This window comes from Mesoplodon mirus (genome assembly GCF_964341445.2).
Source record: "Mesoplodon mirus genome assembly, chromosome: 6".
Lineage (NCBI taxonomy): Eukaryota > Metazoa > Chordata > Mammalia > Artiodactyla > Ziphiidae > Mesoplodon > Mesoplodon mirus.
Genome location: NC_138982.1, coordinates 74,005,782 through 74,029,600, shown reverse-complemented (window position 1 = coordinate 74,029,600; position 23,819 = coordinate 74,005,782). Strand labels below are relative to the sequence as shown.

At 41.5% G+C, this 23,819-nt stretch overlaps 1 protein-coding gene across 2 annotated transcripts in view; it reads right to left on the bottom strand.

Moving 5' to 3' along the window:
• Nucleotides 1–23,599, bottom strand: part of COL6A6 (collagen type VI alpha 6 chain) — a gene marked incomplete at its 5' end in the record, with an annotated part of 107,036 nt that extends 83,437 nt beyond the window's left edge. Inside the window, 9 exons of one of the 2 annotated variants that reach the window (XM_082625609.1) lie at nt 1,416–1,494; nt 1,578–1,921; nt 9,214–9,783; nt 11,606–12,181; nt 15,176–15,733; nt 17,123–17,683; nt 18,752–19,372; nt 20,632–21,219; nt 23,533–23,599. In XM_082625609.1, coding sequence (XP_082481735.1) covers nt 1,416–1,494; nt 1,578–1,921; nt 9,214–9,783; nt 11,606–12,181; nt 15,176–15,733; nt 17,123–17,683; nt 18,752–19,372; nt 20,632–21,219; nt 23,533–23,599 — 3,964 coding nt within the window. The remainder of the gene's footprint in view (nt 1–1,415; nt 1,495–1,577; nt 1,922–9,213; nt 9,784–11,605; nt 12,182–15,175; nt 15,734–17,122; nt 17,684–18,751; nt 19,373–20,631; nt 21,220–23,532) is intronic. The other variant, XM_082625610.1, reaches the window with a different exon arrangement.
• Between the last annotated feature and the right edge of the window lie 220 nt (nt 23,600–23,819).

Here is a 23,819-nt window from a genome sequence, read left to right as displayed (position 1 = left end):
GGAAGAAAGAAGATTGGTCTTAGAAATCTGGGTGTTCCAAGAGAAACTTCCTGGAGAAAACTCTGATGTTGTCTGCAAGAGAAACATCTTTCCCCCACAAAAGAAAAGCTGAAATTGAAAAAACCCTACTCTAGGGTCCTGTTCTCAGTCTTCATTTATATCTCCACCTCAGATCAGGAAAAAAGGCCAAGACTTGACAGAATAAAGGGAAGCAGATTTAGTAAATAAAATAAAAATTCTTACTCTTCAGTTGTGAATTCAGTGAATTCAGCAATTTTTGTAAGATGGAGGAAAGAGAAGCAGACAGAAAAGACAAAATCTAATCAGCCTCTAATAGTTAACCTGGGAGACAGATGTCTTAGGCTAAATTCCCTAGAAGCAGAGCCTGAGATAGCAATTTGGACACATACAATTTATTGAGGAAGCACTCTCTGAAAGAAGGGGACAAACGTAAGCAGGGTAGGGCTGGGGAAGGATCTGAGCAAGACAGTGTTTCAGCTAACATCTAGCGTCATCCTGATCCCTTGGGAACTCTGGAGCATGAGTTACACTATGCAACTGGTGCCATTTTGAGGCAAAGGTCCAAGTCCCTGTACTCTACCTGCTGCCCAGGGGTGGGATGGGGAGTAACATTCCAGGTAAGGTGGCTCCCACTGGCAAAGGGCAGTTCCTCAGAGAAAGGGGAACCTGTGGGTAATGTGTTAGCAGTTGGAGGATGGGGGAAGCTGTCTGTAAAGGGGTCTGGGTGGAGTACCAGTTACATCCACTTATAAAAAATTATTTCTATTTTCAGTCAAACCAGAACATGTGAATGCATTTTTCTTCCACAGATCCATATTTTAGTATGAACTGACAATGAGTCAGAATGGGCATTGGTTTCTAAAGCCGAAATCCTGGTGCCAGAGCTTTACAAACTCATAAACACCATAGTTGGTCCATCTGTTATCTGAAGGAAGGAACTGATTATCAAGTCCCGAAACATGAGTAAACTTGTCCAACACTGCTTGTAACTCTGGAAACTTTAAGAGTGTTAGAAGAAAATAATCCAACTCTCCCATTCCTTAATCAAGGAGAAATATACATGGTTCACTTCTACTGACACTAAAGACATAGCAATATTAGATAATGCGGGGCAAGGGAGACAGGAACATCCTCCAGGAAAGCTTAGGAAGAAGAAATAAAGTAATATGAGAGAAAGGATAGGACACTGTATTCAGTGCTGTTTCATATGGGGAGAAGAAAAAGTAGGTGCTAAAATGCTGTGAGAGCTCATTTGCTCTGCCAAGTGCATCCAGAGTGGAGAGGCTGGCAAATTCAGTGATATTTGAGCGTCTGGAAATGTAAGAGTTAGAATTGAGTTTTGAGATTATAAAGTTCATCAACAATCCTTTCCCAGTCCTCCCCATGCTTGGTACCTTCTTTTCTAAGTTCATCAGATTTTTGTTCAAGTTTTTCAACATCATCATCCAATCCATCTGAAAATAAGAGAACCACCTAGGAAAGTAGTCAAAAAAGAAAAATGAGTAAAAAGGAAGTCATTGCACCAAAGACCAATAAATAAAATAAAACCAAGTTACCTTTCCCCGAGCAGCTGATTTATTCTGAAATGCACCCCACAGAGAACTCAAGAGGTTTACGTTGAGAAGAGATGGTCTTTTAACTGTTACATTCTTCAAGCTGTCCAGTATGTTTTCACTGTAGATCTCAAACTTGGGGGAATATTTTTCCATGGCATTGGTCACTTGAAAAGCCACACTAACCTGAGTCTCTGTGCCCACCTCACAGCTTACCCCACTGAGGGACCTGATGGCACGTAAGATGTCTTGAAGGTAAGTTTCCATCCAAGACTGACCTTCAAACAAAGTCTGCCCATTCTGCTGAGTTGAGATGTCAAATCCCACCACAATGTCCACAAAGCAATCTAGGATTCAAGGGAAAAGCATATCTTATTAGACTAACAAATAGCTTTATTTGACTTGGATGTCATGTCTGAATCACGGGACTTGGAATTCTTCTTTCTGTCCCAGTTATAAAGTTGGAAAAAAAGAAAGAACATGAGTGAATAATGGAAGAGGCTCAGGATCACTCTTTCACAACCTGTTAAAGTGTTATTTTTTTAGCATCTATAAAATCTAGATGATTCTATAATGAAGTTCTGAAAGATTTCATTGTGTCCATTGAAAAAGCTATATAGTCACTTAAATAGTTGAAATATGTTGTGGAAATATTAACAGTCTAAAATAGGAAATCCATATCATGCCATTATAACTGAGGTCATTCAACAAATATTAAATTATAATTATAAGGGAAATATAAAAACATTTGAATAGAGAAAGTAATTTAGAAATAATAAATCACAAAAGACTCCTAAAGGAATGATTTTGATGATTTATCTTTCTGAAAAGAATCTTTGATTCCTCTTTTTGTCTCCTAACATCCACTCAGAAAAGAAAAAGTAGAAAGAAAAATAGAGACTCAGTGAGACCCTTTGAGATCTTGCTTGGTTGAAGTCCTTCAAGTGAAGAAACTGGGTACCAAATTACCCATATTCAATCGTGTCAAAGATGGTTTTGTGCTCAGAGCTCAGCCACTCAGGAAGCCAAAGCCACTGCTATTTTGGAGTTTAAGAAATACTTAGAGAAGCATTGCATTTAAAGTGCTTTGCTCTCATCCTTATTAACTCTAGAGACATTTAAGCACTGGAGAAACTACAAGGGCTTGAAATTTTAAGCTGAGCCTCCTAACAGGAAGATAATGAGAAGGGTAAAATCCTATGACATATACACTCTTTTTTCAAGAACTTTTAGGTTGACTAGAAACTTCAAACTTCTCCAGCAAATTCCACACACACACAGCTTGCTTGGTAAAATAAGGCATAGGGATGTTTATTTTTAATTTGCATCATTTAGAGAAGCAGTTTTTCAGATATTTGTTGTGTAGACCAATGCCCGCCTTCCAGACACACTGGTCAGTTGGGCATTTGCAAGTCTTTGAAACCAAAATATCAGTTTCAGTTCTTAAAACAAGGGACAGGAACTTGATTCACTTTTAATGATAAAAGAGTTGGGTGAGGGAGAAGAAACCTTATTTGATAATCAATTTTCACCACGACATCTGAGGTAAATCAAAGTCACCAAAACATCTGAAAGGTGAGTTTTCTTAGTTTACTGTACTTAATTGGAAAATGTCTTCTCCAATACTCAGAAAGTGAGATAAAAAGAAAGAAACTAGTCAGAAGGAAGCACTCGAATATGTCCTTTCCAAACTTCCTCTTAAATCTATATCCTTTCATTTCTATTTTGAGATTGAAAGTTTCACTCTTGGATGAACATTGTTTTAATACCTGAACAGAAAACCATTCATTCACCAAAACACATTACTGCCTTCAAGGAAAACAGTCTCTTGTGAAAAAACAAACATTGACAAATATGCCAAAATGTCATTGAGTGTTCCTGAAAACTGTCCCCTTTAAAAATAAAGCATTTTAACTTTTTGTCTAGATTACTGAGATTAAAACTCTAGTAAACAAGTTCCTAGTGTTTATTTAACTAATTCAAATTGACAAATGAGTCCATGATAATGTGATTAAAGGAACGGAATTTGGGGAACAAGTCCAGAGGTGGCAGTCATATGTCTACAATTACATACAGTTAGAGGGAGTGGGCCATGCAAGTCATGGAATGGCCTTGCAGACTCTGCAGGACATCTGCCCTCAAATCAAGAGGCCTTTGAAGAGGCAGGGATGATTTTGGAAGTGGGCTAGGAAAAAGGCTAAAAGTGGATTTCCAAAGAGAAATAATGAAGGATTGTAGTATTAATAGAATAGCAGGAGTGGGAATCAAAAGGGGGTAATAAATGCAAGGGAAATTAAGAAGGTAATCCATGGGACTGGCTACAGAGGGTGATAAACACAAGTAAACTAGTACTCTGAGAATTTGCCAAATAGCAGTGTGAAACCCTGGACTGGGGAGGCAGAGTTAAGTTTTAGTCTTATACAGGTCACTTCTGCGTTACTACCAAGTAACTTCTGCCAAATCTCTTAACCTCTCCGGGCATTAATTTTCTTGTCTATAAAAATAAAAAGATTATATATTTCAAAATAAAAATACAAAAGAACAGAAAAAAAAAGGATTGAACTAGACAGTAATGGTCTCCTGCTAAACCCCAAAGCTGATTTTAATTATCTGACTTATAAAGAAAGTCCTTAATTGGAGTTAATGATGGCAGATTTTTAGTATTAAGAAATACTGTCAAACAAATGAACATATTTATGAAACAGACTCACAGACACAGAGAACAAACTTATGGTTACCAAAGGGGGAAGGGGATGGGGGAGGGATAAATTGGATTAGCAGATACAAACTACTATATATAAAGTAGATAAACAACAAGGACCTACTGTACAGCACAGGGAACTATATTCAATGTCCTGTAATAAACCATAATGGAAAAGAATACGAAAAAGAATATATATATATATGTATGTATGACTGAATCACTTTGCTGTATAGCAGAAATGAACACAACATTGTAAAGCAACTATACTTCAATAAAATTTTTAAGAAAATAAAGAAATACTGTCAAGATGGTAAGGTATATTTTTAAGATTAGAAGACAGATTTTTGAGATTTTTCCCCTTTTCTCAAAAGTTTTTGAGCAAAGGGCAAAGTCAGGCTGTTGACTGTTATTAGCTGGGGTAAGAGAAAAATTTCTTTGGAGATTTGAAAGAAGGGGATATCTTAGATGAAACAAAGAGAAAGAACGATCTAGAAAATATAGTTAGGTCAAGACCTAGTTTATATACCTCCCAGATTGCTTCTGCCCTCCCCCTCCCTCGGCCCCGGCTGCACACACACCCAGGAGTTGGACATTTGTCCACTGGAGAGCCTTGGCAGCCACCATCACTGGGTCTCCCACGCTATGGGGGGTGGGCAGGCTTTGACAAGGCCTCCATCATCATTCTCACTGCTGTAGTTTCTCAATGATTCTGGTGCCCACGTCCAACCCAGCTGAACTCACGGGAGCTCTGGCCCCTTCCACTACTTCAGCACAGATACAACTCACTGCTGACCCCGTATCTGGTTTTCCAAAGGGCTGGATAGCACGATGCAGTAGGGTGGGAGAGTAAGTCTCCATGGGGTGAACTCTGACCAGCGAGAGGCAGTAGATAGGAAGGAACTGGCAGATAACTGGTCTTTATTCCCCCTGATAGGCTGGTCTGTGCAGTGGTTCTGAGGCTTCCCTGGGTGATGTTCTGCAGGACCAATGTACCAGTGATGCTTTCTCAAAAGCTGTAGCTAGCTTGTGATGTACATCTTGTATGTACTTTTCTCTTTCCTGTATCACTTCCCTCCACTCACTCTTGCTTCCCTGGGACTGTACTCCCACTGGAGTATTAGCACATAAACTGTGCTTTAAGCTCTGCTTTCTAGAGAATGCCATTAAGACAGGAATATAAAGAGATTCTTGTCAAGAAAATTTGGAAATGACCATCTATTTTTTCCTTATATTTCCCACATTCCCTGAGTCAATTCCTGAGGGGGTGTCTACTTCATTTTCATCAGACTGGCCTTTTGCTGAATCTCCTTTTTGACTCATCTTCCATGATGATGCAAAAGATGAGAGGTACTCTCGATTCTTTTGCTACCCAGTCACGGCTCCACACCAGAAAAGGCAGCAAGTCCATATCCTGAAAACTGCCTGGGGTCTCCTTTGGGTGGTCAGAATAGGCAGACTCCAAGAAAAATCAGGAGAATAAGCATGAATGAAGATAAGAAAACAGGCTTTGGAGTTTAGTTGTTTAGGGGAATTTGATGCATGTTGAGGCATTAAATTGGAATATGGTTCTGAAATGTTGCTAAACTATTAAAGTTCCTGAACCAAGAAACTCTTGGTACATTGTCCTTCTGTGAACTAAACTACCCCATCACTCCATGTACCTGTGTTAACGAGATCACTTCAAGATAGCCTCTGTAATATGCTGTGAGAGTTACCAAGACATGCTGAACATTTATACACACTTCCCATGCATTCCTCACATGTCCTTATGAAACACAATAAGTAGAAATGCTTCTAATTCTCATTTTGCAGAAGGGGAAGCTGTCACTTAGAGAAGCTGGTCCGAGGTCTCATAGTTATTATGGTGGATCTCGCACATGGGAATCAGATCCAGGCCTGTCTGGTGCTCCTACGCAGAATGACCTTATTTCACCACCTCCAGGGTGTCGAGTGATGCAAGATTGTGTTAGATTGTGTTAGAATATTAGTGTTAGATTGTGTTAGATTGTGCTGTCAGAAGTGACAGCTTAGCAGCGAGTGGCTTCCTTAGGGAGCAGCAGCTTTTGAGATATAAACCCATGATGTCTTAATAAGTTTCATCTATTAATTGTTGAAGCTCATCACTTATAATGTAAGCATCAGATAACCTAGACAGCAATTATATCAAGAGAACTGGCATCTTATTTAACAACCCACAAATGGGTTGGAATCAGACAGACCTAGGTTTCAAAATTTGCTTACTTTGTTGCCTCCCGTATGATCTGGGTCAGGTTACCAATATTCCTTACAGCCCCAGTTTCTCGTTTATAAATTGGAATGAAATCAAACCACAGAGGGTTTGGGAGTTTAATGAGATAATGCATTTAAAACACTTTAAAATGCTTGACCCTACACAGATACACAAAAAAATACTGATTCTTCCCTCATATCTCCATGCAGCTGACCATCCTGCCCCATAAATTGAATCCTAAGTACAATCAGAGAAACAGAGATGATTTAACTGCACAAATGAGAAAAGTAAGAAAGGCGAGTGACCTCTCCAAAGTGATGCATATTTTAATAAGAAGCAAAGCTGGATGTTCAAGCTCTGAATCTGGTTTGCTTTGAGACACACCAAGCTACTCTCTGATTTCCTTGATTTGGGGGTTTATCATTTAAGAGGAGCTAGTATTCTCTGCTATGTTTGCACAGGCTTTTGAAGCTTTATCAGCTTTATCAGTCTAGCCTCATTAGTCCTCAGCCCAGGCTTGGCTACAAAGGTCTCATACATTCTTGTTTGCTACAGTAATCACTTCAAGTTTATCTTTATAAGGTACTTTCCTTATTTGTTTGTTTATTTATTTATTTATTTATTTATTCATTCATTCATTCGTACATTCATGACTGCTGTTTTGACTTTCCACATGGTTTTCTTTCACCCACTCTAGGACAGACTAGATGGTTCCGGGATCATATTCTGCCTAATAATTGGAAATGGGTATTTCATGTGAAAAAGGAAAGTCATGTGGAAGGTTTGGCTGAGGTCACCAGGCACATTCCAAAGTATGGGGGGATTGTAGAGTGAGATTTACAAAGGCAATCATTCCTCACCAATGACAGGACTCAACCTTTGGCTCACACACTGGGTCTTATAAAAGGTTTGAGCTTGGAGTTTAGAGGAGCACTTTTGGAGAGGATGGTTGGTGTGCCCTGAGGTCTCTCCCCACAAACACACACACACACAAGGAGAGGAGGTAACGTCCTCTTTAAGTCAAGAGAGAGGAGATTTGAGAGGTAACTTGGAGATGACACAGCCTAGAAATTCTGAAGAATGAGACACAATGGCACGCTGCTCTCTGCAAAGGAGAGACACCCACACCAGGGGGCTGGAACTTCCAGTATTTACTGGGGAAATTGACATGTAATTGTTTCCCATGGAGGTGATATGGCTGCATGTAAGAAAGAGCTGTGTTGGGCTCCTCTGATCTCCCATCCAAGAAGGCCACCTGGAGGGGCAAAGAGCTGGCAGCAGATAAAGCTGGAGGCATCACTAGATGCCCGGAGGCTGAGAAAGGCATAAGGGAACAGCTGGAATTGAGGGATGCTCACCGTCCTCAAGGGAGCTATGGTGGAGAGACAGTGATGCTCTGACAAATGTGCTTTGGTGGGGGTGGAGGGGGTGGGGGGCAGGAGGGGAAGTCTGAAACATTCATAAATGGGCCCAGCTTTAGACATGGGCTACTGAGAAAACGAAGTCCTGAAAAGTGCCATCAAGTAGGAACTTTCCTGAATCTCTTTGGCTCCTCTCCCTTCCCCAGCCCATTCTGGAGAGGCCAGAAACCATGGTCAGTAAGAAGAGGGCAGGGCCTGGGAGAAGGGGGCAGAAGTGGGAGGTGGGGAACAATGGATAAAATGCCAACTGTGTGTAGTTGCTTCTGTCATGGTGAGTGGCTGTGGCAGGGAAAGCACAGTAACCTTCATGGAGCATGAGGTTTGAATAGTTCCACGGGGATGGACATATTCATCACCAAGAAGAGGTTCACTTATTTCCTGAAAGTGACTGAGGGAAAGGGAAGAGCTGACCCCCATGAATAAACTGAATGGGTCAACGGTAGAAAAAAGTGAAGTGACTTTATAATGGCATACCAGGTGTCATGCTTATTCAAAGTAACGTTACATATGCATTTTCTCATTTCATCTTCACAGTGATCTTCTGAACTAGGTGTTCTGTCATTCACATTTTACAGAGGAGAAAAATTTAAACTTAGAAAAGTTAAGTTTAAAAAATTTTTGTCCAAGAAAAAATGGCCATGGAGTGGGGATTTGCAGCCCAGTTAACTGTCCATTTCCAGAGCTGCCTCTTAGCAACCGTGTAGCCTTCCTCTCCCAAGTGGAAATCCAGGGTTAGTTATAATCCACAGGTAGTTATACAGAATCACAGCTAACCCCATCAGAACTTTTATAAAAATAGAAAAAGTTATTTATCCTTGAAGATCTTTCTTTCCATCTATTGGAAAATTGTCAAAATGTGCTAATTTTTAAGAAGAGATTTACCAACTTCTGCAGTGAAGTTTCATAACAAAGCTCTAAACCACTACGGATGTTCCCTCCCTACCTGTGGCAGCACTTGGCAGCCCCGTTGCCAGGCAGCCCAAGTCTGTCAAATAGTTCATTTCTTTGGGACACATTCCTCAGTCTCTGAAACCAGCCAGAGTGTAAACAATGGCCTTCTCCTCACACCTTCGGAAGCTGAGGCGTTCCCATTCACAGAGGGGGCATGTACTCCCAGGAGAAGGGGAGAGAAAAGGACAGTCTCTCCAATATCCTGTTTCTTAATCCACAAGTCACAAAAACTACTTGACAACTGTGAAAAGTTTGAAATCCAGAGGCACAAAGCTACATTTTCCCACCAGCCCCAGGGAAGGAACAAACACGAAGGACACTTTCAATACTCACTGCTCTCACTCCGCGAGGTACAGATGTTGCGAACGATCCTCTTCTTGATCTTTTTCAGTTCGTCAAAGTTGTGAACTGTCAGTTTTTTATCAGCGGTCCCAGTGATCTGAACGAGCTGCTGGTCATCCACATCCCCGATGCCCACGGAGTAAATGCTGATCCCTTTGTGTCTCAGCTCTTCGGCGGCCTGAGCCACTTCGTCTTGGGACTGGCCATCTGTGAGGACCAGCAGCACCTGCGGGGTACCTGTGTTGATCCGGCTGCCCATGTCTGGCTGGAAGTAGTGCCCTACCTGCCGGAGAGCAGAGCCAATGTACGTGTATCCAAAGATCTGCTGGATGTTTTCAATCTGAAAGGAGATCTCCTTTTTGCTGATGAAATTTCCCAGTGGAAACTCCGGCTGGTAGGTGTGGCTGAACTGGGCAGCTCCTATACGCACTCTGTTGACACTGACATCGAAGTCTTGAACGACAGATGCCAAGAATTTCTTCATCTTCTTGAAGTCATCTGGATGAATGCTATTCGAACCATCCATGAGGAACACAAGGTCTACTTTTTCAATTTCACAATCTACAAAGTACAAAGCAACAAAATCAGATTTTTATTCTTTCTCTAACCCAGCAGAAGTCAAACATTTCCAGCTACAGAGAAATGCTATTTCTGAAGGTGGTTTCTTAGCTTAAGCCACCCTGTGGTCCCATTAATTGGAGAGGAAACAAAAACAAACAATTGGTCATAAAGGCAGCATGAGGCATATACAATTCCCACGTCCTTTTAGGCTTCTCTTGGCTTTTCCGTTTGGTCTCACACCGAGATATCAGAGAAATGGGTGTGGTGCCACAGAAATATTGCTCTCACCTGCAATCTAGCTTTAACACTTCCAGCAAGCTCAGTGACAGTAGCAGCATAGCAAGAAAAAACACACCTCCATTTAGGGATGCAAACAAGAGACAGATGGTCTGTATTATTGGCTTGGCCTTGCTGGCCATTTGAGCCAATAAGTGCTTTTCTAGTTTCTTAGGGCAAATTGAGCTTTGAGAATCATGACTTCCAACCTATATCTAGTCAGTTTGTTTCTTAATCAGCCCACTTTCTGGTATATACAGACAAAAAAGTCTACTTGAGAAAAATGTTTTTGAACAACGCACTATGGCTTAGAGATGCTTCCCTTGTCTTAACACAGCAAATTAACAACAAGAATGTGAAAGGCCATTGCCAGTGAATGAGTTATGCTTGGCATGAGCTCATGTGTGTTCCTTAGCCTTCTGGAAAGCATTATCATTTCCTTGAATTCCCCAGAGAGCTCACCATTGAACTAACTTTATTAATTCTCATTTTAATCTCAGAAAATGTTAAAAGTGTCTGAGATTCCTGTAGCTGAGATAAGCAAGGAAGAGATAAAATATAGGGTAAACAGATCCTTCAGGAATTGGTTAGTTCATTAAATTCCTTTGTTTCAGTGCCCAAGATAAAACTTTCAGTATAAAAATTCAATTTCAACTTCTACAGTTCACTTGAAAGGGGTAGATTGATTTTTAGATATTGGCCAACAGAAAGTAAGAGATTCATCCCAGTTTTCAGTGAGATCCAGATGGATTTTGTTAGTTTTGTGAAAGAAAAAGACAGTAGCTGCATTCTCAGGAGGCAAGGCATATGAAAAACAGGAAAGTTAAATAAGATTTAAAAGGAGCTGCACCAAGATACTGAAATCCTTGATTAATATTAATTCTTCTAATAAAAAATACTTGGTATTTTTGGTAAAACACATCCTAATAGAAATACTAAGGAATTTTAATAAACCACAATCTCCCTTTGAAACAAAAGTGTAAAGTGGCAGCTGAATGAATGAATGCATACATACATACAGCAACGCAATTTCCAGCTGCCGGAATAGAAACACAGCATCCAGGGCAAAAGAAGTCCTGCTCACAATCTTCTCTGGAAACATCTGAGGCTAAAACTGAGGGCTTAACATTGGGCTCCATATTGCAAATGAATCTGTGCCATAACAGAAACGGGTGAAGGCACAGGGGACTTCCAGAATGTAGGAGAGAGGACTTCAAGCAGTGGTCGCTGGTTCTTAGGAAGAGAAGGATTTGATTTCTTGTGTAAAGAACAGGAAGGAGAACTAGCAGGTCAAAGAGGCATGTAAACACATCTGTGTCCCAATAAATAAAGCCTGTTCGAAATGGCGAATTTTCCATCGTTGGAAGAGTTTAGGCAGAAGTGAGTGGGAGTGTTGTGGAAGGCCAAATGAAACATCCTTGAGGTCTTTCCAACCTGAGATTCCACAGTGTGGGAACTTCTGCAGAACCCTCAGTTCCCCTTCTCTTTGGTTTCTCCCTTATTTGGACCTCTGCTGATAATTAAAAACGTAATGGATGAATCTTACCTACTTTTGAAGAGTTACACACACTGGCGGACACATCTGAAAATATCCCCTTCAGGCCTCCAAAAGTTTCCACAAAGAAGTACTTGTCACTCGATCCTGCCATGGCCAACAGCTCCACGGGGTTGGCACCAGCGATCCCCACGGCCAGGACAAGGATGCCCTTGTCCCGCAAGGCCATGGCTGTGGCATTGAGCTTATCGGCATCATGGGATTCCCCATCAGTGATTACGATGAGGACCTGGGGGACCCCCTTGTGCAGGCGGCTGCCCCGGGCTTCAGTGAACATGTGGTCTGAGAAGCCCAGGGCCTTGGCGGTGTAAGTGTTGCCCCCCATGGGTTGGTCATTTTGGAGCTCCGAGATCACATCCCATTTTGTGTCAAGTTTATCCAGATAAAACAGCACCTCTGGGTCATCCGCGTACTTCAGAGCCCCAAACCGGACATGATTCTTGCTCACATCAGCTTTTTTCACCAAGTCAATCATGAAGTCCTTCATGATATTATACTCATCATGGTCAATGCTGCCAGAGCTGTCAATTACAAACACGACGTCTAAAACTTCAATGCGCTTGCATTCTGAAGGAGGAGGAGAAAGGAAAACTGGATGAGATTAGCTTGCACATCATGCAGGACTCCCCTCCCCTACCTGTTTTTTAAATGCCAGTGTCTCCTCTCCATAGGATCAAGCTGTACATTGGAATGTCCGCCCCCTGGACAACAGACACAACACACATGCATTTGTGCTGCCAGTACATAGTAATGCTCATTTAGGTGGCTTTTAGGACAAGGCAGATGTGACGTGAAGCCTACTGCAGGGGTTGGGAAGGGGGTGGGAAGGTGGGTCACAGGATCATCAGGGACAAACATGTCAAGTGCTTTTGGACCAAAAAAACAAAATTCAAAATTATGAGGAAATTTTCCTGTGTAAGTGGTACCTTCAACACGTGCTTTCATTTACACTAATTTGTTTATTTTTTTAAGCCACAAGGATCATGAGATTTTATTCTTAAAATGAACCCTGGGGAAATGACCAGATGAAAATGAATTTGGCAACACTATATTTTTTCATGATTAACTTTTCAAGGTTACATTTTCTCCCTTTTTGACTTTCTTAAGACATTGTCTGTTTTCACGATTGGGCCTCATCATAAAAATAAACCCATTTCATACCTGGCCCAACCAAGTGGTCCTAGCATGACTTCTTGTTCACTTTTTAAATGTAGGGTCAATGCCATGGAAAAGTAAAGCAGGAAAGACCCAATTAGTCCATGTGTGTATCACTTTCTAACTCAAAGTACAGAGTTCCAAACTCCAACTCACTCATTCTGGAGAAGTGGAATTTTAAGATGGTGAACAATTTAGTCTCTATGTAGCACCATCCCTCTACAGGCCTTAGGAAAGTGTGTTCCAAATGTTAACTCATCCATTCTGGAGAAATGGAACTGTGAGAAGACTCCCACCACCCCCTCTGAGGCTCACCACATTCCCTTCCTTGACAGCCACTTTATTGCTCTGTGGTAGGGCTGTTGCAAATCCGAAAGCCAATGCACTTCACGCCCCTAACTAGAGGCCATGTGTACAGAGCCATAACCAAATTCTCCAGAAAGTCTAGGTCCACACAAGAAGAAACTATGTCCCTCTGGCCTTCGGCTGCCCAGGGGACCTGCTTGGATTACCCAGGGGGCTGGGGAGTAGACTGCTCAGTGCTGGCACCCTTCAAAAAGGTCAGATTTGTTCTGGGTGGAGCTACCAGGACATGAAATCCAGGTGTATTCCTCTTGCCACAAAACATAGACGGCAGTCACCAAGACTTCTAGTGGGAGTTGACCAGAACTGATATTTGAACAACAGAACAATGTCCCTCTTTTCCTTCAAAATTCCATTAAGATCCATCTCCTTCATAGAGGTTTTTCAGAATGCCTCTGTCATCAAGTCCCATGGGTCGCAATATAAATCAGCCCCTTATTTCTAAGTTTTATCACTTCCCTTACTCTGCAGTCTCCTAGGAACACGTTGGTGACTACCCTATTTATTTCCTTGGAAGCATCCATTGCTCAAGTTCCTATATTATATTCCTCCTTTATAGGATTTAATAAATATCAACATGTTTTTACAAAGATTATCTCATTTTATGTAAGTATTGATTTTTAAAAATTGTAAAATGAACAAACATGTATAGTGGATGTTAGGTCAAAGGGGAGACACCTTGCCCAGGAGGTTATACCCCTCTATCGCCTGTCTCGGTGGACCACACGTAGCCCCCAAACTCAGATTATACAAGGCTGGGCCCCTGCCTTAAGGTGGAACCGACTCTGTGATGTAATTCATGCTCCAGTGCTCCCCATGGGATGAGGCTGAAGCCAGACTCCAGCTGAGACCACCTCCTTGCTTAACTCTTACCCATGCCCTGTCCTGCCCTCCTTACTTCTCTTCTGAAAACACCTCCTCAATAAATCAAAAAGTCTACAAATAATGAATGCTGGAGAGGTGTGGAGAAAAGGGAACCCTCCTACATTGTTGGTGGCAATGTAAATTGGTGAAGCCACTATGGAGAACAGTATGGAGATTCCTTAAAAAACTAAAAATAGAGCTACTGTATGATGCTGCAATCCCACTCCTGAGCATAAATCCAGAGGTAACCATAATTTGAAAACATACATGCATCCCAATGTTCAGAGCAGCACTGTTTATAATAGCTGAGGCAAGGAACAACCTAAATGTCCATATATATTATGGAATATTACTCAGCCATAAAAAGAATGAAATAATACCATTTGCAGCAACATGCATGGGCCTAGAGATGATCATACTAAGTGAAGTAAGCCAGATAGAGAAAGACAAATATAATATGATATCACTTATACTGTGGAATCTAAAAAGAAAAAGATACAAATGAACTTATTTACAAAACAAACTCAGAGACAGAAAACAGACTTATGGTCACTAAAGGGGAGGAGGGGGGAAGGGGTAAATTAGGAGGTTGGGATTAACATATACACACTACTATATATAAAATAGATAACCAACAAGGACCTATGGTATAGAATAGGGAATTATACTCAATATTTTATAATAACTTATATGGGAAAAGAAACTGAAAAAGAACATATATATATATGTATGTATAACTGAATCACTTTGCTGTACACCTGAAACTAACACGACATTGTAAATCAACTATACTTCAATAAAATTTTTAAAAAATGAAAAGCAATAGATAAATAAATAAATAAATCACTTCCACAAGAACCCCTGACTCAGCTTCTGCTTCTAGGGAACCAGACCTAAAATCCGGTATGATACTATTTTCCTTAAATGGAGGATTCATCACCCTAGTGTTTTGTCTACAAAAGGGAAAGAATCTAGGTGGATCAGACTTGTTCCTTACTGTCTAATTTAACAGTTCTGTTGAGGAAACTTTCATTTCTATAAGCAAGTCAAAAGCCACTAGGATACAATGTATCCTATAGTATGTATCCAAATAGTAGTCTGCTTAGTTCAAGAAACAATGACTAACATGTATGTGTGGCATTTGGATAATCCCCCTATAGTGAATATGCCCATGCCTACCTTCACGGGGGCTGCATATTCCAAAAACAAGGTCGTCTTCAATGTGCTGCAGAATGTCAAAATTCTCAACATAAAAAACCATCTCTGGCCTCCCACTGATCTCCTCAAGCTGGGTGACATTGGAGCCAAACACCCCCACGGAGTAGATAATTATGCCTTCTTGCCGAAGTGCCACTGCTGGGTCCTTGACTACGTCCTGAGCCTCACCGTCCGTGATGAGGATGAGGAACTTCCTGATGTTGGGCCGGGCCCCCTTGGCAGGGCTGAAGTACTGAGACACGAAGGTCAGGGCGCTACCGGTCAAGGTATTTTCTCCAATGTGAGCCATTCGGTCTATTGCATCTGAAATTTCCCCCTGGGACATATATCTGTTGAGCTGAAACTCCTCCTTATTGATGTCACTGAATTGGACTACACCGATTTGCACCCTATCTCCCCCAATCTGAGATTTGTTCACCAGGTTTTTCATAAATGTTTTCATTTTGATGAAGTTTTCAAGTCCTATACTGCCAGAACTGTCCACCAGAAATATGATGTCGGCCTTCATCTCTTTGCAGGCTACACAAGAGAAAGAAGATGGGTTATTCAAGTTGGCTTCGTGTAGAAAGATTAAGAGTGAACAGGTAAACCCCAAACACAAATAATTCTATATGTAAGTTAAGCATGTACTTGGTAAGGGCTGTTATCAGGTAAATAATGCATTGAAGGCAATGAGAGGGAGCCTATTCTCTTTGTTATTTAGTAATTTGCTTTAATATGTAACTCAGGGTTTCTCAACCTCAGCACTACTGACATTGTGGGCTGGAAAATTTGTATTGTGGAGGGCAATCCATGTACTGTAGGATACTGTAGGATGTTTAGCAGTATCCCTGCCCTCTACCTGTTAGATGCCAGTAGTGCTGCCCCAAATATGACCACCAAAAATGTCTCTGGACATTGCCAACTATTCCCTAAGGGGGCAAAATCAACCCTGGTTGAAAACTACTGATCTAACTCTAGAAGATTTCATACACGTTTTATCAAAAAGCAATTTAAATAAACCTGTAGTACTACTTAAAATCAGAAATCATTTGATCATATTACACAGGCAGTGTCTAATCATAGATCTACCCTCACAGGGATTTGTGGGGAGAAGCTAATTAATACTTATTAGAAGCTAATTAATTAGCACTCCCCTAGTTATCACCACCAAAATTGTCTCTAGACATTACCAACCATCCCCTGAGGGGGAAAAATCACCCCTAGTTGAAAATTACTTATCTAGCTCTAGATTTCATACAAATTTTATTAAAAAGCAACTGAAATAAACCTGAAATATTCTTCTTATGCTTCAGATAATAATAATTAGAGCAACTCTATAATGGCCCCTTCATTTTTTTTTTTTTTTTTTTTTTGCGGTTTGTGGGCCTCTCACTGTTGTGGCCTCTCCCGTTGTGGAGCACAGGCTCCAGACGCACAGGCCCAGCGGCCATGGCTCACGGGCCCAGCCGCTCCGCGGCATGTGGGATCTTCCCAGACCGGGACACGAACCCGTGTCCCCTGCATCGGCAGGCGGACTCTCAACCACTGCGCCACCAGGGAAGCCCGGGCCCTTCATTTTGTCCTGGATAATAAACAGCTCCACGAGTCAATGAATCTCAGCTTGGTCATTTATGCTGTTTCTGCACACCTGCAACATCAAACACTGCAGAAAGCAGATGCAAATTGTTATGTATAGGATGGATAAACAAAAAGGTCCTAATGTACAGCACAGGAAAGTATATTCAATATCCTGTGATAAACTATAATGGAAAAGAATATGAAAAAGAATGTGTATATATGTATAACTGTACAGCAGGAGTTAACACAGCATTGTAAATCAACTATATTTCAATTAAAAAAATAAAAAAAATAAAATACTACAGGAAAGCAATTTGGGAGCTGAAGTCCAAAGGCAAGGAGTCCTACCTTCTTCGGCACAGATTTCTTGAACAACCTGGTTTCTTATGTCTTTCAAGGCATCAAAGTCATGCACATAGTACACCCGCTTCTCCTTGCCTGCGATTTCTCGCAGCTGTGTCTCGTTAGCCTCCTTGACCCCGATGGCATAGACGTGGATGAGCTCCTCTCTCAGTCTGTTTGCGGGCCCCAAGATGCTGTCCTGGGACACGCTGTTGGTCAGGAAAACAAGGTGGCATGGCACTCTGTTTTCCCGCTGCCTCTTTGCTTTCTGCAGCAGCCCCAGGGTGAAGTTCAAGGCTGCACCTGTGTTTGTGTTCCCGCCCAGCTGCCTGATGTTCTCGATGGCCTTTCGCACATCATGCTTGTTGGTGTATTTATTGATCTCAAATTCCAAGTCCCAGCGGTCAGCATACTGGACAGCCCCAACTCGCACCTTCTGGGGAGCGATGTTGAACATCCCTACAACCTCCGACAGGAAGGTCTTCATTTCCTGGAAGTCCGTGGCCTGGGTGCTCCCAGAGCCATCGATGAGCAGATAGATGTCTGCTTCCTCAGTGTCCACACAACCTAAAATGCAACACGAAAACTGAGTGTGGCACTGGGGCAAGTGGGACAGAGACACAGGGGCAGGTGGGAGGAAGGGCAAACACCAGCCTCATCAGACAGAAAAATGGGAAACAGTTTCTCCGTGTTAAGACCCAAATGAATTGTCTGCGACAGTTTGAGATGATTTGTATCAAGAATCAGAGTCAATCTGGATGTAGTAGATTAGAAAGAAAACATGTAGATGCTTTTTACAAGTCACTTCTCTTAGCAGGGAGTAACTGCTTAGCAAAATGTTAAGTGGTGATTTGCGTGCTAGAGAAGGTAGCATTTAACTGGACATGGTGGACAAAGTGCTGTCTTTCTTGAAATCTTGAACAAAGTATTTACTCTTCATCCACTCCTGGTCAGTTAACACAACCAGGGGTCTTGTCAGTGGCCTTATTTATGTCAGGCAGTGACACTTCTGCAGTCGACATGCTCTAAATATTTGTTGAAGGATGCAGATATATATGCGTATTGCATGCACACACATAATTTATGAAAAATACATATGTATGTATGAAATATATGAAATACATTGCTCTCTGTCTCTCTCTAAACTCACTGATACTAGAATAGTACCTCCCAATAAATTCATTACTCTGTCCTCAATCCAAATCATGATTCCTGTTTCTTCTCTAAATTGGAATTTGAGGCTGAGGGAAGAAGAGGAGGGAGAGAAAAGTACTCACACAAAAAAAGAAAGGAAAGAGCAAGGAAACATGAGAGGCAAAGGTGAGAAAGGAAAAAGTGCAGAGGAGGAAATAAAAAAGGAAGATATTCTGGAGTGTTGAGAAGTAACAAAGAATCCAAGTAAAGTGATGCAAAAGAGCAAATAAAAAAAGAAATCCCTTCTTCCCATTCCAACACCTCAATAGCTTTTATTCTCCCCCAATTTACGCTTCCTATTATCAAGTTAAATTAAAAAGTCAGGAACCCACTCTCCCTCCCTACATCATGCCCGCCAAGCCCTTTTGTAGACAGAACACCTGCAAGACAAGAAAAAAGCAAAACGATGGGAATAATCCTTCTCTCAGCAAAAGGCTTTACCAGATTTGAGGGTTTCAGTCCTTGCGGAAATGACAGAGACTGTGTGTGTGATCTGGTTCCGCAGTTTCTTTAGAAACGTCTGGTGGTGGGCAGCCAGGTCGGAGAAGGTTTTCAGTTTGGAGACGTACTGCTCGGCAGGGTGAGATGCGATCTTCTCCAGCTGGGCGTCGCTGGCCCCCTCTATGCCCATGGTGAAGATGGTCACGCCCTGGCGCCGGAGGTTCACAGCAGCCCTGGTAACGTTGTCCTCAGACAGGCTGTGGGTCACCAGCACAGCTATCTGTGGCACCCCCTGATTCTTCCGACTGCCGTGCTGCACGCTGAAGACCTCCTTCCTGATCTTTCTCAAGGCAGCTCCAGTGTAGGCCTTCCCGGCCTGGGGAGAGAGGCTCTGTATATCCTGGAGAATCTCTGACTTGTTTATGCCACAGCTCAGTGGATTAATCACCTTCGTCTCATTGCTATAGGCCACAAGGCCAACCCTCATGCAGTTTTCCTTGATGTCCAGAGCAGATACACTTTCTTCCAGGAATTCTTTAAGATAGTCAAAGTCCTCCCAGCTGCCGTTGATGGACATATCCAACAGGAACACAACATCTGCCACAGAAGCGCCTTGGCAAACTGTGGGCAAGGAATGAACAGGCAGAGTTTCAATTCAGCATCTCTGCTCAGCATTAAAAGACATGGAGAACTCAACCAGAACTTAGTTATGCCCTTAAAGATGGAAGGAGGTGTACAAAATGATTATGAAGCTGAGATCAGAGTGTCCTGGGTTCAAAGGTGGGAGCTTAGCTAGCCTTCCAGCTCCAATTTCCACATCTGTAAAATGTAGGTAACCATAATATTGATCTCATAGAGTTGTTATGGGGATTAACTGAGATCATGTGTTTAGCATGGGGCCTGGCACATAAAAGTCACTCAGTGAACAGAAGCTACTGCTATTGTATTAAAATCACTAATAAAATCAGCATTTATAGTCCACATTCTTAAAGGATGGTAATGGAATAGCAATTGACATTCCAATATTTTATTTGGGAAAGATGCTAGTAATAGGATTCCCATATTTTCATAGATTGCTACAAGAAAAGCAGCGTTCTCCAGTATCAATAGACAGTTATATATGTCATCTCACTCAAACTGACTTAACCAGACATAATGTGAGTTTCTTACATCACTTGTCTGGACTTGTACACTTTGAGCAAATTATTTTTTACTGGCTCTCTCCTGCCCCTCTTTTGAATGATGTTCATAAACTCTTGGCCATTCTTGCTAATAGGAGAGTACAAGGGGACAGACCAGGACAGCAGTTTGGAGTTGGAGCAGAACATGGGGAAGCTAATTTAGAACAGAGCCTCAGGAAGGGGCAGCGCGGGACTGAAACCACACAGGCGTGGCTCTGACTCCAGACTGCAGCCTCATCCAGGACCAGATCACATCATCTCTAAGAGGGCCCGCAAGTTCCTCTCTGTGGAACAGAGGTTTTGGACTTCCTGAAGTTGTTTCAAGCTCTAACATCCTGTGATGACATTATATGGCTTCTGGAGTCAAGGATTTTTTTAGGAGCAAATTGACCTTTTAAATGAACCAGGAATAAAACTACATAGCAACTGAAGCCCAGGAAGAAAGCTCAGGCAGCTGGGTAGCAGGGTGGAGGCAGCCTGTGAATGACGAGCAATAAGTGAAACATGGAAAACCAAGGCTCACCGAGTTCACTGGATTTAAAAAGGCCACAATCATTCCAGAATGATTTATGCAGAATTTAACATCTGAAAATGCAGCCCAGCTTTTGGGGAAGGGGGTGTTCATAGAGTCTCCATCCTCTCCTCTTGATCTTCCAAAAGCATTTTATCATCATCGCTACACACGCGCCCTGAACCCACCTTCCACAAGAATATCATTGACTGCTCCTTCCTTGTACTGAGCCGCATCCTTGAGAATCTGCGTCATGTTTTGGGAGAACGTGCTGAGGTCTCGGACCGTCCGGAGGCTGTAGTGGAACGGGCCTGTGGCCATGGCCTTCAGGGTCTCCTCGGACGCCCCCTGCAACCCCACAGAGATGATCCTCACCCCGTCGTTGCGCAGCACCTTGGAGGCCTCTTCCACGGCATCCTCAGACTCGGCCGAAGCCAGGACCACCAGGATTGGGGGAAACTGTCTCCTGTCCCTCCTGTTTGAGAAGTAGGTTGTGTGCACCTCCTGGAGAGTGTTCCCAATCCGCAGGGAGCCACCCAGGAACCTGACGTTCTTCTTGAGGTGGTTCAACATGGGGCCTCTGCTCTTGAAGGTGCTGAGCTGGAATTCTCTGTGGAGCCCATCGCTGTACTGGGCCAGGCCCACATGGTACTTGTGGGCCTCTATGGGGAGGCTGGTGATCATTTTGTTGATGAATGTCTTTACAAATGGGAATGATTTAATTCCCAGGTGGTCAGAGCTGTCCACCAGGAACACCACATCGGCATACTCAGGGCCTACAAATGCACAGACAAACACAAACAAAGCAAACTTCAAAAATTTACTACCAAGTTTAATGCCAACCATATGGGAAAAACATTACTTCCCCCTTTTGCTTGTATTTGTAATATCTTTCCAATGCACTGAAAATAATACACATTCTCTCAAGAAAAATATTGTTTCTTGGGCTGATTCTTTATACACTCTCTTGTTTGAACTGATCATGAAATTAAGCATCACTTTTGCAAGGAATTAAGTAGAAATAGGTAAATATAAAGAAGTAAAAAATCATGGGTTTTTATGTGTTTAGTGGATAATTTCCCCGTGTCTTTTTTTTCTTTCAGAATTTGACCTCAATTTATATCAACACGATAAACATTTTCATTGAGAATCTAATCAAATTTGTTTGAATGGAGAAATCTAAAAAATAGCCTTTCATTGTGATTTCCACTTAAGCAATGCAACAAGTGATCTGATTAACTTATAAATATATTAGTTTTGTATTCAAAGTGTCAAATTGGTGAAGTTTAAAAAGAATCCTAAAAATCATAAATATGAGATTGCATTAATCTATCTTAAAGTTATTTACAATATTTTTTGATGAGTGTGCATTATAATTGGTAAATTTATTCTCACAAATGTAAAATGTGATAGAAACATTAACATTAGCATTCCTACCTTAAGCTAGGAATAGGATTATACTTTTAATTTCTATTAAGAATATAATTTTTATAGAGGAATACAATACTTTGTTGAGGTTTTAAGGCTTCATTCGATGCCAGATTCAATGCTAGGTATGTAAAATTATATTTTTATGTGATAGAGAGTTATTTGGTTCAAGCACAAAATATCATTCGCTCATGGTCTGTCTGCTGGTTTGAATTCAGAGCTCTTACCACTGTTCTGTAAGCTCCATTTCTGGTCCAGGGAAGGGAGGGAAATATTTGTGTGTGTCTGGATGGTGTATGTTTAAGAAAATACAGTGTAATTGAACAAGCAATGTGAGTCCTGACTTTGTTATCAGCTAATTCTTCCAGCTCTGTCAAGCCATTCAGTATACTTGGGCCTCAGTTTCCTCATATTTAAAATGAGTAGATTCAACTAGAAAATATCTAAGGTCTCTCCTCACTCTGAGTTTCTGATTATCTGAAATAGTCACAAGATAAATTCTAATCAAATTAAAAGAACTTTAATCTTTTCCTGTCTACAACTACGAGGAAATCACCTTTGGCACCCCAGCATGTTACTTCATTCTCTTTAGAGCAGTCTGATCAAGGCATAGTGGATAAAATCATTCTTTCTTTTCTTCTAAACAACCTGATTTCAACCAGTTTGAGATTGCTTTGATGATCATATAGCCAGCAGAATCTCAGGGGAAAAACTAATTGAGGGGGATCAACATCTTCCTCCAAGAGAAGGCTGGAACCCCTCTGAGGACTGTCAGGTGAGTACTGCCTAGGATGGCTTGACTTGTGACCAAAAGTGACCTTTCTATTCATGGACAAATCCCCACATTTTGTATGGAGAAAAGAAATGTAGCCACTGGCACAGGAGGCATATTTAGGTTCTAACCAGGCCCATCACTATATCGGAACCACAGAACAACCGGGGAAAAAGCACTGCCTTTCTTTAAAAAGCTTAATAATAGGCCTAGTGAGACATCAAAGGAAGATGTTTGCAGGGCAAAGTCTAATCTGTCTCTCCAGAAAACTTGCTTCCAAGGTCAGAGTCCTTGAGAAAACTGTAAAAGCCAATCTAGGTGGCCCTGCACATGAAGTGACCAGTATAAGAACTGATTATTTAGGAGGTGGTAGAGGCTGTGAAGGCTTGGCCAGTATTTTGACTTCAAGTCCACTGGACATAGATTGCTGAGAGTGGATGGCTCTGGAGCTCTCTCTTCAGGGTAAAAGCACTTTCTTTACAATAATCAGACACTCAGTTTAAATTGGAGCAAAATCTGGATGCTTAACCAAGACAAATGTTTCAGCACAAACAAATTAGGAAGAGACATTTCAAATTTTCCAAGCCTGAACCTAATGTTAAAAGAGAATTTTCATGCAACCTCCCAGACCTAGAAGGAGTTGAAACTGAGGACAAGAAAATAGCTCTTATATCCTCCTATTGTGAACAAGGAATAAGATCCAAAAACAAATGATCTTCAAAGGAACACAGGGTGGCATCAAAAGAAACTGAGCTGCCACTCCCACCCTTACCATCATCAAAATCAAAACAAAGCAAAACAAAACTCTTAACTTTTAAGCAAGTCAAACTCATATATTATTTTCCATAATGAAAATTAAGAAAATAATTCTTTTTATTTTTTTCCTTACCAGAATGTTGGTTGACAGAAACATGGGAACAAATTATCATAAGGAGCAAAGTGAGCAGCATTTTCATATTATAACCTGAAAAATCACCAACTTGAAATCTGAAAAGGCAAAAATATAAACATCTAAAATTGTTGTGTATATTACTTGGAAATCAAGACTCAAACACATATGAGCACACAAAATTATATAATAAATTGGGTGAAGACAAGGAATTTCTGAGGTTCCCTGACCTTCAGCTCTGTGAAGTGCCTTGGAGAAAAATGAACCGTCAACACTTACAGTATCAC